Source organism: Oncorhynchus clarkii, chromosome 20 (genome assembly GCF_045791955.1).
Source record: "Oncorhynchus clarkii lewisi isolate Uvic-CL-2024 chromosome 20, UVic_Ocla_1.0, whole genome shotgun sequence".
NCBI classification, from domain to species: domain Eukaryota; kingdom Metazoa; phylum Chordata; class Actinopteri; order Salmoniformes; family Salmonidae; genus Oncorhynchus; species Oncorhynchus clarkii.
The window spans coordinates 65,472,661-65,487,517 of NC_092166.1; the positions used below are offsets into that span (position 1 = coordinate 65,472,661).

Consider the following 14,857-nt stretch of genomic DNA (forward strand, 5'->3'; position numbering starts at 1 on the left):
GTTTCCTCCGACACATTGGTGCGGCTGGCTTCCGGGTTGGATGAGCGCTGTGTTAAGAAGCAGTGCGGCTTGGTTGGGTTGTGTTTCGGAGGACGCATGGCTTTTGACCTTCGTCTCTCCCGAGCCCGTACGGGAGTTGTGGCGATGAGACAAGATAGTAATTACTAACAATTGGATACCACGAAATTGGGGAGAAAAAGGGGGTAAAATAAAAAAATTAATAAAAGAAAGTAGCATTTTATATTGCTCCTTTTTCAACCGGTGAAATGTTTATTTATTTCGTTTTTTTACATTTAGCTCAATGACTTCACCAATCAGTGCAGATCGAACAGGCAAGCTAGTGGTTTACATGCGTGATGGACAGAAAAGTGTAGACAATGGTGCAAGACACAACTGAAATTTTGTGGGTGGGGAGAGAGCAAGGATTTTCATCTTGCAGGCAAGGACTGAAATATCTTTCTAAATGACAGAGTGAGGGCTTTGTATAGGCGCTTTGTTGTGGGACGAGAAAAAAATGACTGGAATGAAAAATAACATTTTTAACCAGTTTCCATGCTTTTAAAATAACGGTTCTGTTCCATTACAGTATGGATCACTTTCGTTCCAGGTTCTGTTTATGTTTCTTGAAACAAGTAATTATTTTCCAGTTTTCGGTTCTGTTCCCTGAACTTGTTTTCGGTGAACTGGTTCCAACCCCTGGTTAACATATATTTTAGAGGTTATTTATACAAAAAATGTGCATAAAACCTGAAAATTTTTATTTATAATTAAATGACAATATTCAGGTTGCAAACGCTTCCTGATGTTGCGCCCCACATTCAGTTGCAGCATTCTGTTGTATACCCCTCGCTGAACAAGGGGTGCAACATCAGGACTTAGAATTCCTAGGCATTAGTCACTCTAGCATGGTGTTGGTGAATGAAGCCTTTATGTTTTAAGAACCGGGGGATGCAAATGTATTACCAGCTGTGCACATCAAGCTCAGATGATAGTGGAGATCCATAAAGCCCACCAGTGGCTGCTCAAGCTACATTATCATTAAACAAAGACCAATCCATGATCATCAAGAACAATCAATGTTTTCCTTCAACGTTGTATTGGTATATAGGCCTGATTTATGCACAATCTGGAAAGGCACGGACATCACAGGAAGTTTTATTGTGGAACCATAGTTTAAGTACAATAAATACCACCGATCAGTTTTTACTGTAACACATGAGATGCTGTCAAAGCAGGAAGTGTGCGCGGATTTTGTCATTGATCGCGGCTTTTCTACTGTATCTGTTTACTAATGTTAACAACAAACGAGATTATCTGCATTTGCTGACTTTATACAGTAAAAGGTAAGTCGCGTCGTTGTGTTTATTGTCGAATTCATTTGTGATAAAGAAATAGTTTTCCCAGATCGATGCGAACACAACGTTAGCGGATTGTTGACACTGCTGCAGTGCAACCATACAAATTAACCACCTAACGTCGGCTAATTGCTAGCTTGCTTCTATCTAACACATTAACAGTATACATTTAGCTAGTTCGTTTGTTTTGTATCACATTTGTCTTTTCAGATGGCAAAAAAATCCCCGTTGTCCCCACCTGGCTACTAAGGCCGATGTGCTAGCTTGTTTGCTAGCTGTGTTGTGGACTTGTTTGAGCGAGTTGGTTAACGTAGGTAGCTAGCATGCTAACTTGCACTGGGCCTTATTAAAAATAATAGGTTGTAGCAATGCCACCTAGCAAGCCACATAAAGGGGATCAATTTAGCCATGCGCCTGAGGTGTGGAAGTTAGGATACATTTATACAGCTAACTAGTATAGCTGGTGTCAGTGGAAGGTAATAATGCTCTGTTCAAATCAGAAAATGCATGCTTATCTTTCAGCCTGATTTGAGATATTGAGCTTTTGATGCAATTTACTGCCTAAAGTTAACAGACCAAATTCCATGACTCACTGATTCTCTTAATCTGAAATGATCAAATAAAATGTTATGTCACATGCGCCGAACACAACAAGTATAGACCTTACAGTGAAATGCTTACTTACAAGCCCTTAACCAACAGTGCAGTTCAAGTAGAGTTAAGAAAATATTTACCAAATAAACTAAAGGAAAAATGTACAATAAGTAACACAATAAAATAACAGTAATGAGTCTATGAACAGGGGGTACCGGTACTGAGTCAATGTGCGGGGGGTACAGGTTAGTAGAGATCATTTGTACATGTAGGTAGGAGTGAAGTGACTATGCATATTTAATAAACAGCAAGTAGCAGCCGTGTAAAAACAAATAGAGGGGGTGGCCATTTGATTAATTGTTTGGCAGTCTTATGGCTTGGGGGTAGGTGCTGTTCACAAGCTTTTTGATCCTAGATTTGGCACTCTGGTACCACTTGCTGTGTGGTAGCAGAGAGAACAGTCTACTGGAGTCTTTTACAATTTTGTCGGGCTTTCCTCTGACACCGCCTAGTATATAGGTCCTGGATGGCAGGAAGCCTGGCCCCAGTGATGTACTGGGCCGTATGCACTACCCTCTGTAGCCGTTTACGGTCAGATGCCGAGCAGTTGCCAGGTCAGAATGCTCTCGGTGGTGCAACTGTTGAACTTCGAGGATCTGGGGACCCATGCCAAATTTTTTCATTCTTCTGAGGGGGAAAAGGCGTTGTCGTGTCCGCTTCATGACTGTCTTGGTGTGTTTAGACCACGATAGTTTGTTGGTGTTGTGGACACCAAGGAACTTGAAACTCTCAAATGTATTTGTAGCGTTTTTAAAGCTGAGCTGATATTCTTTTTGTCTGCAGCCACAAAGCATGCTAAATTCACTCTGGAACAGAGGACGTCCAGACACAAACCACACTAATGCTGATGATCAGGTAAAAACCCAGGTCTCATTGTGATGCATCTTTCCGTCTGTTCAGTCACAGATAGTTGATCAGCATCTTCCTCTGTTGCAGTCCGAGAATGGCTTCGGGAATGCAAGAGAAACAGTACACCCCATCTCTTCTCAGCTTTTTCGTCTATAATCCTTCATTTGGGTCACGAGAGGGAGAGGTGAGCTCCATTTGGTTGTTTTTATTTCCTGTGTGTTTCACATGTTCCTACTATGAACTTCAAACACACTGTTCATCAGCTCAATGTTTACTGCTGTAAATGATCCAATGTGATTATCTGGTAACTTTGTGGTCTCCATTCAAATACGGTGCCTCGTGGAATCTGCCTTCTTGTGTGCATTGTAGGAGGAGAAGAAGATTTTATTCTACCATCCCAGTGAGGTCGAGAAGAATGAGAAGATCCGTAATGTCGGTCTTTGTGAGGCCATTGTACAGTTTACCAGGTACACGGGAACTACTAACTACTAACTAATCAATTATCTTACAGTAAAACATCTCACATCTGTTAGTTATGTGTATTGGATTCATATCCCCTATCCCAACCACCATCTTTGCTATATTCCAGAACCTTCTGTCCAACAAAGCCTGCTAAATCCCTACACACACAGAAGAACAGGCAGTTCTTCTTTGAAGCAGAGGACAGTTTCTGGATCGTTATGGTACATTGGTTTTCCATCTAATTTACACTTAGTATATACAGTGCCTTCAGAAATGATTCATACCCCTTGACTTATTTCACGTTTTGTTGTAAAAAAAAATTCTCACCAAATCCCTGAGTGGTTTCCTTCCTCTCCAGCAACTGAGTTAGGAAGGACACCTGTATCTTTGTCGTGACCGTGTGTATTGATACACCGTCCAAAGTGTAATTAATAGCTTCACCATGCTCAGTGGGATATTCAATGTCTGCTTTATTTTAATTTTTTACCCCATCTACCATAGGTGCCCTTCTTTGCGAAGCATTGGAAAACCTCCTTAGTCTTTGGTTGAATCTCTGTTTGAAATTCACTGCTCAACTGAGGGACCTTACAATTATCTGTATGTGTGGGGTACAGAGAATAGTCATAAAAAAACATGTTAACCACTATTATTGCACACAGAGTCTGTCCATACAACTTATTATGTGACTTTAAGCACATTTTTACTCCTGTACTTATTTGGGATTGCCATAACAAAGGTGTTGAATACTTATTGACAAGACATTTAATTTGTAATACATTTTTTTACATTTCTTAGAACATAATTCCACTTTAATATAATGAGGTACTGTGTGTAGCTCAGTGACACAATCTCAATTGAATAAATACAGGCTGTAACACAACAACACGTGGAAGAAGGGGTGTGAATACTTTCTGAATGTGCTGTATAGAGCGGTTGCGCTCTCAGCACACTCATATATTTTTGACAAGTCATTAGGTCTCCTAGGATACTTTTGAATAGATAATACCTCTCCTCAACCTGTCCTTGTTTGCTTCTCCAGGTGGTGCGGAACCCGATGGTAGAAAAACCTAATAAAGATGGGAGACCTCCCACAATAGAATATCAGGAAGAGGAAATACTTGTACGACTTAATTTGTTGCATCTTTTATTTGTGTATATTTCGTGTTTGTCTGGTCCATTTGAGGGAATTCAACTCTTTTGTGCAGAACATTTACAACTTTCTCAGTTTTTATTCTCTTATTTGTGTAGGACACAGTTTATGGTGCAGTATTACGGGAATGCTACAGTATGTACAAGGTGAGCATCTGGTTGGGACTCGGGAGTAAACCTCAACCAGCTCACATTCTCTAGTAAAGACTGTGTGAGAGACTGACATTTAGAAAGGATGTGGTTTGCTGATGGATCTTTTCGTTGCTCTGTTCTCCAGCTCTTCAACGGCACATTTGGCAGAGCAATGGAAGCAGGCGGGGTGGAGCTGCTCATGCAGAAGCTTGACAAGTTCTTTTACAGGGTAAAACAGAACACACACTAGGCTACATAGTATATACTTCAAGTCTCTGCAACTATATACATGATGATGGGTGGTACTAGGTGTTGAGGTGATTTTTCATGTCTTATTGGATGCAGAACATCTGTTTTACTATTGTGCTTTATATACCTTGAGTAATGTAGCTTGATTGGACAGTTCAACAGAAATCATCTATGCATATTTTCAGTCTTTTCTCAGCAAAGTTTTCCTAGGGGCAGGGCACTGCTATTTCAATGCCAGATTGACTACTTGTGAAATTCATTTGCAAATCTTTGTATTATATATTACACACATCGACTCTTACTTCTTAGTAGTTCCTACCTCTTAGATGTCCTTTTGTTTTTACAGTGAAAACGTTCACATCTGGTGTTGTATGCTATCCGCGTTACTAAAGGTGTGGTGGTGGTCTCCAGGCCTGGCCGCCTGCTTGACAGACAGGAATGCTACTGGTTCTTCTAGCCGTCTAGAGTGGTAGACTCTATTGAGTTTCTAGTGACTAAATGCAGGGTCAGATGTCAGTCATAAGTGACCTTCAAATATGACTTCCCCCACTAATTATCACTACTCAGAAATAGCGCCTTTCTCAAGGAGAGCTGGTCACAGCATCCTCCATACTACAGGCCCAGCCCATTGGCTGCAATGACCTGTGTTCATTATTCATACCTAGACAGAGGAAACCCCCAGCTCTCCTTAATCCTATCAAGGGCTTCTCCTTTCCAGTATGTAACTCAGACACAGAGAAGGCCTATGGTGTCTGTATCGTATCCCAGGTTGAAATGTTCTAGCAATTCTAGTGTCCTCTCGTGTCTTTGGGAACAGCAATGTAAGCACTACGCAGGTAAACTAATATCTCCAGCTTTGACCTAACTGAGATCCACCTTGGACAGAAATATGGCTGCCATTGAAGCTGGAAATAGGAGCATTGTGTTGTCCAGGCATACAGTGTGCAGCCCTTTTGTGTTTCTTAATGAGGTTTCTCAGCATTGGGCTCCTGATCACAATGGGATGTGCGTATAACTTTGCTTTCTAAGCTAACACCTCACCTTCCCCACGTATCCCTGATGTCTATTAACCAAACGGAGACATGGCTGCATGTATAACTGTCCTCTATCCCTGGTCTCCTCCAGTACCTGCAGACGCTGCACCTGCAGTCCTGTGACCTGCTGGACGTGTTCGGTGGGATTGCCTTTTTCCCCCTGGACAAGATGACCTACCTGAAGATCCAGTCATTCGTAAACAGAGTGGAGGAGAGCCTCAGCCTGATCAAATACACAGCCTTCCTCTACAACGACCAGCTGATATGGTACAGCTGGGGGAAGCAGACCGTGTGTGGGATGTGTGGGGGTTGTCTGCTGTACTCTGGTTTAAAACACCTGCCCACATGTAGAAACCAAATTTAGCCTACAATTTGCAAATACTAACATAAATCGTTGAACAACATAAGCTCTGAATTGCAATCTTCCGTGATCTTGAGGCACAGGCTGCTTCACCATTCAACTGGCCAGGCCTAGTAGGCTGTTTTTTGGGATGCCAGGAGGAGAAGAGGGGGGAGGTTATTGGGCTTCCTGCAGGCCCTTGGCGCCTCCTTGCGGCCCTTTACCACTGCAAGGTGTGGGGGAGCCTGGCAGCAGTGGCAATGCTCCTTATTTCGTTAGGCTGGTCTAGGTATAGGGTTGTCTTGGGCATGGCTGGGAGACAGAAGATGCCTTAAATACACACAATCTGATTACAGTAATTAATACCCCGACATGTCTCTCTCACTTAACTGTTAGTCTGACCCGTTACAGTATGTAATCTGGGGATTATGTGATAATTGATTGATCCTAATGATTTGATTGATAGCTAATCAAATTATTTGAGCAGTTATGATAGCATTGGGCCCATGGTGAGTTTGATGCTAACAAAGGTGTGTCCCCTTTTTTTGTTGTCCCCATGCAGGAGTGGTCTGGAGCAGGATGATATGCGGATCCTGTACAAGTACCTGACGACGTCACTGTTCCCCAGACACTCTGAACCAGAGGTGAGAGAGGGTGAGAAGGAGGTGGGAGAGAGGAGGGATCAGGGAGCGAGGGAGAGAGATCAGGGAGCGAGATCAGGGAGCGAGGGAGAGAGATCAGGGAGCGAGATCAGGGAGCGAGGGAGAGAGATCAGGGAGCGAGGGAGAGCGGAGGTATCAGAGAGCGAGGGAGAGCGGAGGTATCAGAGAGCGAGGGAGAGCGGAGGTATCAGAGAGCGAGGGAGAGCGGAGGTATCAGAGAGCGAGGGAGATCGGAGGTATCAGAGAGCGAGGGAGAGCGGAGGTATCAGAGAGCGAGGGAGAGCGGAGGTATCAGAGAGCGAGGGAGAGCGGAGGTATCAGAGAGCGAGGGAGAGCGGAGGTATCAGAGAGCGAGGGAGAGAGGAGGGATCAGGGAGGGATCAGAGAGAGGAGGGATCAGAGAGCGAGGGAGGGAGAGAGGAGGGATCACGGAGAGGAGGGAGAGGGATCACAGAGGAGCTAGAGCGCAAGCAACTGCCACTTCCTTGCCTCTGTTCTATTAAAACTCTGATCCTCTGCCTAAACCTTCCCTCAACGTTGCCAGAACTCTTCCAACACCTGCTCCACAATGGCATCATGCCACACGAAGAATGTATTGTTGTGTAACAAGCACATTTAAAGTTGACCACACATTGATACCCCACAGGCTCAGACAATTTTGAAAATGACTTAAGTTATACTAAAGCAGCTTCTCTCTCTCTCCAACATCTCTCTTCTAACTCTCTCCCTCCCTGTCTCTCTTCCTCTTCCTCATCCTCCCTTTCTCTCTCCAGCTGGCTGGTAGGGACTCTCCCTTAAGGCCAGAGGTGGCAGGGAATCTGCTTCACTATGGGAGGTAAGTCCTTAAACGCCCTCTCTTGTCCGCTGCCTCCCCCTCCCCTCCCTCCAGGTCTCCTGGCTAGGCTGGACCAGGTTCCCTCCCTGGGGCTCTGGTCCGCTGCGATCTCGGGGCAGAAGGACAGGGATACCAGATCATCATGTCAGGCTGGAGCCTTCTAGCCATGCCACATCTGCTGCTAATCTGACTATAGCAGACTGATACATTTAACCTGAGGGGATGGATGGAATTACGACTTTATCGTGTTCATCCATGATGGTTTTTATTGCATATATTGTTATTTCAACAAAGCGATGGAGGAATATATGTTGTTTTAGATTATCAAGTGAAAGCAATAAAAATCAACAGTGATATCACCATAGGAGGTGTTATGTTTGATAGTTCTGGTATGATAGGAAAGCATTATTATGCTAACATTAGGTTGTAATTAGTGTTGGTGGTCCGGCATGTGCAATATCCAGTCTGATTGTTATAACAACATGGAGGATTACTGATCAGTGTTCCAACGTGATGTGGTCTTACCCCACTGACAATAATGAGATTTCTATCTCTACCGTCCCACACAGACACAAAGGAAGGGAAATTACACTTAACAGAGAGGAGGAAGGAGAGCCAAGCTAGTTAACAGAGTCTCTGTGTAGCCTAGTCCACCCTAGAGGCCTCTGTGCCTGAGGTGGACAGAGTAGGAGAGAGAGGAGGAGGAGAGCGCAGGAGAGGAGGATGAGATTATTAGCAGAGATGCTCTGTAGTCTCTGTATGAATACTCTAAAACACAATCCTTCCTGCATCCCTTCCAAGCACTGATTTGTAAGCATTTCACAGTAAGGTCTACTACACCTGTTGTATTTGGCGCATGTGACAAATAAAGTTTGATTTGATTCAACACAGCTGTAAAGAGGAAAGAAGGGGTTCCACTACATGGTTTTCATCTATCCTGTCTGGTCAGAGCAGCAATCACTTAATAGAAGGGAAGGTGAATAAATGATCTCAAAGAATGGGTAGAATTAGAGGTTATCCTCTTAGGGCAAGTTGCTTAGCAGAAAGTAGTCAAACACACAGACCTTTTATTTAGATCTGAATACAAGCACAGAGAAGACAGAATACAAGCACTTAATATGAATGCATTGAAATAGAGCCGTTGTTGGAGGAAGAGTGATCCCTGAGAGTGTGCCACTGCCAGGCCAGTGTGACTCCTGAGAGTGCCACTGCCAGGCCAGGGTGACTCCCGAGTGGGGTGGGTGGGGGGAACTGACAGTGCAAATTATGGAAGGGATACGCACAGTATGCAAACTGTACGTCCACATATACATTTACAAATTGCTAGATAGACTAGGGGATTCACTTTTTTTTGTGTGAGGTAAAACAGTTTTTGATTTGCATCAAACTACATTTGTTTTGTAATTGTGAAACACCCTTGTCAATCAAAATAATCGTGATGAGCTGTGATGCATACGCCGTCATATCCTGTCCTCTTTCCACCCTCAGGTTTTTGACAGGACCTGCTAACCTCAAAGACCCAGAGGCCAAATTCCGGTTCCCTAGAATATTTGTCAACACAGAGGACAGTTATGAGGAGCTGCATCTGATTGTTTATAAGGTGAGGAGAGGGCATCATTCTAAATGGTACTCTATTCCCTATATAGTGCACTACTTTTGACCAGGGCCCATAGGGATCTAGTCAAATGTAGTGCAGTGTTCTGGTCCAGAGTAGTGCACTACATAGGGAATAGGGCGTCATTTGGGACAGAACTGAGGAGCAGGGAACTGTGGTCTGGAGCCCTGCTGGGTTTTGTGCGAACTCAGTAGATGCTTTATTCTTTTGTGTTTTTAAGAGAGAGACAGGCAGTACTCCCAACCCATTATTTGTTTGGCAGAAAATGTGGTAATCTGTTATTATTTCATTACTGAAGAACAAAGAAGGTTTAACCTGGGATATGACCTCTGATGTTGGGGGAATTGGCTTTGTTCGTTGGTATCTCAAATGGCTTCTTTAAATGATTTATAAACTCAATGTATTTGGTAATAAGTTCTAAATGATAGTATTATTTTGTCTAGACCCATTATATTCAAACTGCACATCGTCTGCTCTTTATTTCAGGCGATGAGTGCAGCGGTTTGTTTTATGATCAGTGGTGAGTATCCTCTCATCATTTGGTCAGTCCCCTCCCCCCAAACAGCTGGGCTGATGCTTATTACATCATTTCTCAGCATTCTCTGAGTCTGCCGTTCCAAATGTTCTGTGAATAATGCAATGGAAAATTCTAAGGCATTGCCATATTATGTGGACTGTGAAAGAAAAAACCTTTATAAATTCTTAGAAATTCCAAAGTCCATTCTACTAATTCTAACTACCGTGTGGTCATATTCTCTCTCCCCCAGCATCTGTGGAGCTGACGAGGGAGTTCTGTGAGCAGCTGGATGGTCTGGTGGGACCTCAGCTCACCCTGCTGGCCTCCGACATATGTGAACAATACAATGTCAACCGCAGGATATCAGGGTCAGTACTGTTGCTTTAATCCTCTAGCCTCCAGTTCCTGGGCCTGTGTTGTTCCAACACGCCATGATAGAAATCACGGTCCAAAATATATCATGCGTTTTTAAAAAAGGTACGCGTTTATGCCACGACATCCTCTTGACGATTGGACCAATGAACTCAATGACCTGGATAAACTGATGATGGTCCTGAGGTGTAGTACTGCTTAAAGGTAGACTCAGTGATGCACAAAGTACACCGAAATATTGGGCCGATTTTTCCGCAACAACTAAGAGCGTTGAAGCACGAAGCTAACCTTTTCCCCTGTTTTTGTCCCAGAGCTACCGAGTGTAGCAGCGTGACACTCACCCGTGACCCTGCGCACATACTGTGTGAGAGAAAGGTCTTGCATCGCGCTCATCTCAATATCTGCAGTGCTCCTCATGGCAACGTCCTAACATTGTGCTGGCTCTGATATTTTATTTTCATATGGGCCTTTCCAGTATGGTTCCAGCAACTATTTGTAATGAGTAAGCAGGCTAGCGCAGTACAGTCCTACTTGGCTCTGCTCATCTCGGCTCAGTAGTGTGAAATTGGCATTAGACTCTCCTCTCATCCTTGTAATGATCGTCATTAGAGGTCAACCGATACCGGTTATTGGAGGACGAAAAACGGCCGATTTTATTTATTTATTATTATTTTTAGAAGTCGACAATTACAATAATACTGAATGAACAATGAACACTTAATTTAATATAATACATAAATAAAATCAATTTAGTCTCAAATAAATAATGAAACATGTTCAATTTGGTTTAAATAATGCAAAAACAAAGTGTTGGAGAAAAGTAAGTGTAATATGTGCTATGTAAGAAAGCTGAAGTTCCTTGCTCAGAACATGAGAACATGTGAAAGTTGGTGTTTCCTTTTAACATGAGTCTTCAATATTCCCAGGTAAGAAGTTTTAGGTTGTAGTTATTATAGGAATTACAGGACTATTTCTCTCTATACCATTTGTATTTCATATACCTTTGACTATTGGATTGTTCTAATAGGCACTTTAGTATTGCCAGCCTAATCCTGGGAGTAGATAGGCTTGAAGTCATAAACAGCGCTGTGCTTCAAGCATTGCGAAGAGTTGCTGGCAAACGCAGGAAAGTGCTGTTTGAATGAATGCTTACGAGCCTGCTGCTAACTACCACCGCTCAGACTGCTCTATGACTTAATTATAATTATTATAATATAGGTAATTAATATAGTCAAATTCTGAAACTATCATTACGAAAACAAAATGTTTATTATTTCAGTGAAATACGGGACCGTTACGTATTTTATCTAACGGATGGCATCCATCAGTCTACATATTGCTGTTACATTGCACAACCTTCAATGTTATGTCATAATTATGTAAAAATCAGGTAAATTAATTACGGTCTTTGTTGGGAAAAAATGGTCTTCACACAGTTCGCAACGAGCCAGGTGGCCCAAACGGCTGCATATACTCTGACTCTGCTTGCACAGAACGCAAGAGGAGTGACAATTTTCCTAGTTAAAATTGCCTGCTAACATGAATTTCTTTTAACTAAATATGCAGGTTTAAAAAAATATATACTTGTCTATTGATTTTAATAAAGGCATTGATGTTTATGGTTTGGTACATTGGTGCAACGACAGTGCTTTTTTCGCAAATGCGCTTTTAAAATCATCACCCTTTTTGGCAAAGTAGGCTGTGATTCGATGATAAATTAACAGGTACCGCATTGACTATTTGCTACGCAGGACAAGCTAGTTAACCTAGTAATATCATCAACCATGTGTAATTAACTAGTGATTGTTCAAAAAAGAGCCGTTGTTTTTTTTTTTTTTACAAGATAAGTTTAGCTAGCTAGCCACTTTTTGCTCCTTGCTGCACTTGTGTGGTCAGCCTGCCATGCAGTCTCCTCGTGGAGTGCAATGTAATCGGCGTCCAAAAATGCAGATTACTGATTGTTATGAAAACTTGAAATCGGCCCTTATTAATCGTCGACCTCTAATCGAGATCCTCTCCCTCTGTGTTGTTGCAGGCCGGACAAGGAGCCCCAGTTCAAGTTCATCTACTTCAACCACATGAACCTGGCAGAGAAGAGCACCATCCACATGAGGAAGACAGCCAGCGTCTCTCTGACCTCGGTCCACCCAGACCTCATGAAGATTCTGGGAGACATCAACTGTGACTTCGCCAGGTATGCCCAATGAAATACCACAAAAACCCTGTTAGGGTTAGCACTCGGAGGCCTAGTTTTGGCAACTCTGTATGTAAAGTATATTACAGTGTCCGTATGTTCATGTTATTTTTGTATGTTGCCTTAGGGTTGATGAAGATGAAGAGATCATTGTGAAGGCTATGACAGACTACTGGGTGGTCGGCAAGAAGTCGGACCAGAGAGAACTCTACGTTATCTTGAACCAGAAGAATGCCAATTTGATTGAAGTTAATGGTAGGTCCAACAGGGATGGATTAATTAATGTTTCTTTGAGCTCATCTCACATGTTTTCTTGGTTATACTTACTGATCCCAACCCTGTTTTTTTTTCAACCAACAGAGGAAGTGAAGAGGCTCTGTGCGACACAGTTCAACAACATTTTCTTCTTGGACTGAAAGAAATAAAGGAAAGAAAGAACTGCACGAAGAAGAGGGAGAGAAAGAGAGACGGTGAGAGGGCAATGGACTGTTTCACCACACTAAAACTGTCAGCATTGCAGGGTGTTATGACAGCATCAGTGTAATGCAATAATTGCATAGATTAGGTAAGAGTTCGACCAAAACCATGGAAACGCCACACACCCGTCCCCCCATGGGGGATAGGTCCAGAATCTATTTAGTAACCACATTGTAGGCCTGTTAGAACACATACAGTGCCTAGTGAAAGTTACACAACACTTGCACAGTCTTCATATTTTCTGCCTTAACATTAAATTAAATTTTAAAAAATAAGAATTTTGGGGTTTCCTACAGATCGACACAACCTACTCCACATGATCTAGGTGAAGGAAAGTTATAGAACATGTTCCAAATTAATGAGAAGTTAGAGGAAGACCTAATCCTGAGATAGAGTTGTATTTTTCTGCGGGACAGTTGCACACATTTTAATGCCAAAGACACAACAGAATGGCGTTCTAAGGTGTTGAGTGTTCCTGAATGGTTCAGTCTCCTTCCTGACTTGAAATCTGCTTTAAAAATCTGAGACAAGGTTTGAATATTGCTGTCCATCAATGATTCCTAAACAAATGTACTGAGCTTGAGCAATTTTGACAGAAACAATAGATATACATTGCCCTAAGAGTTGTGCAAGGTTGGTAGTCTTATTCACAGCTGTAATGGCTGCCAAAGGTGCTTCCACTAAGTATTAACTCTGGGGTGTGAAGACATAAGCATTCAATACATCCGCATTTTGTATTTCTTAGAACATTTTCCAAATGACTATCATTTTTCTTTCACTTTGAAAATGTGGAGTAAGGTTGCGTAGATCGATATGAAAAAATAATGTAATCCCTTTTTAGATTTAATTAAGGCAAAATGTGAAGACTGCAAAGGGTGTGTAGACTTTCACTAGCGACTGCTGTAAATTGTGATTGATTTGACAAATATCAACTTTTTTTGTATCAGCTTTTCTGAATGGACGCCATTGACAGTGTCCTTGTGCTATCCCCTACGGGTGCGTGGCCATCGGCGCTCCATTGATCTCTTACCGTATGTATTGTAAACAATTAAATAAAGAAGCTTTTCACATGTAATTTCTTTAGATTTTTATTTAACCAATACAAAATTGTATTTTCATTTTTGTAATTAAGTGTCAAATGATCAGAGTAATTTTACTGTACATGTACTTAATTTGTCTATTTCTTTGTATATAAAGTGCATTGTCTTATTGTTTAAGTTCCTGTCAGCTGTTTGTATTACAATTGACATCATTGGTCTACTGACTCTACTCGTTGTTGTTATTTTTAAGGACACATGACATGTATCACTATATTAATTTAAAAACAGACATGCACAAACATGCTGTTTTCCTTCTATGGGTTCTGTTCATTGTCTAGTATAATTTTGAAATGAGATGCTATGATTCATGTCGAAAGTAATGTGGTTTGTAAAATGCAGCCCCAACTTTAAATAAATGAAGAAATTCTAAATTTTCCTCCATGTACCCTATTTCTTTATTTTACTGTAAACAGTCTAAAAAAAGTCTAGAACGAACTGAGATGTACTTTAGAATCAGCCTCTAACCAGAACGAGAAAACAGCAAACCTTGATCAGCTGCTTTTGTACTTTCTAAATTTCCCCTGTTACCCAGAATTTCCACGTGTCCCTTGTTGTAGGCTCCTTTTAGACTGCTCTGGAATGAAGTTTCCCCTAGGAACTGATCTAGGATCAGCTTCTCTAATCCTATTTAACCTTAACCATTGTTGAGGAAAATGCTAAATTGACTTAAGATCAGCGTCTAGGGGCAACTTCATTCACCCTTCTCCGTCTGGCCTAGATCTTGCCACAAGTAGGTCCCAAACTAATACAGGGTCAGATATTTTTTCATAGGGTGACGCATTATTGGCCCAGTCATTGTAAATAAGAATTTGTTCTTAACTGACTTGCCTAGTTAAATAAAGTTTCATTTAAAAAAATGTA

General features: G+C 42.0%; 1 protein-coding gene across 2 annotated transcripts; it reads left to right on the forward strand.

Moving 5' to 3' along the window:
* Positions 1-1,198: 1,198 nt before the first annotated feature.
* On the forward strand, positions 1,199-14,372 carry LOC139376744 (CCZ1 homolog, vacuolar protein trafficking and biogenesis associated). Of its 2 annotated transcripts, XM_071119639.1 has the most exons (17): positions 1,199-1,343; positions 2,793-2,864; positions 2,946-3,042; positions 3,228-3,325; positions 3,448-3,541; positions 4,360-4,440; positions 4,569-4,616; positions 4,747-4,830; positions 5,976-6,151; positions 6,787-6,868; positions 7,660-7,721; positions 9,210-9,321; positions 9,823-9,856; positions 10,104-10,221; positions 12,261-12,419; positions 12,547-12,674; positions 12,780-14,372. In XM_071119639.1, exons 2-17 carry the CDS (start codon positions 2,851-2,853, stop codon positions 12,833-12,835), a joined length of 1,443 nt encoding a protein of 480 aa, XP_070975740.1. In that variant the 5' UTR covers positions 1,199-1,343; positions 2,793-2,850; the 3' UTR covers positions 12,836-14,372. The 2 variants fall into 2 exon arrangements, with proteins under 2 accessions (XP_070975740.1, XP_070975741.1); XM_071119640.1 differs by lacking the exon at positions 2,793-2,864 and having other exon boundaries at positions 1,206-1,343; positions 2,910-3,042.
* The last annotated feature ends 485 nt before the right edge of the window (positions 14,373-14,857 follow it).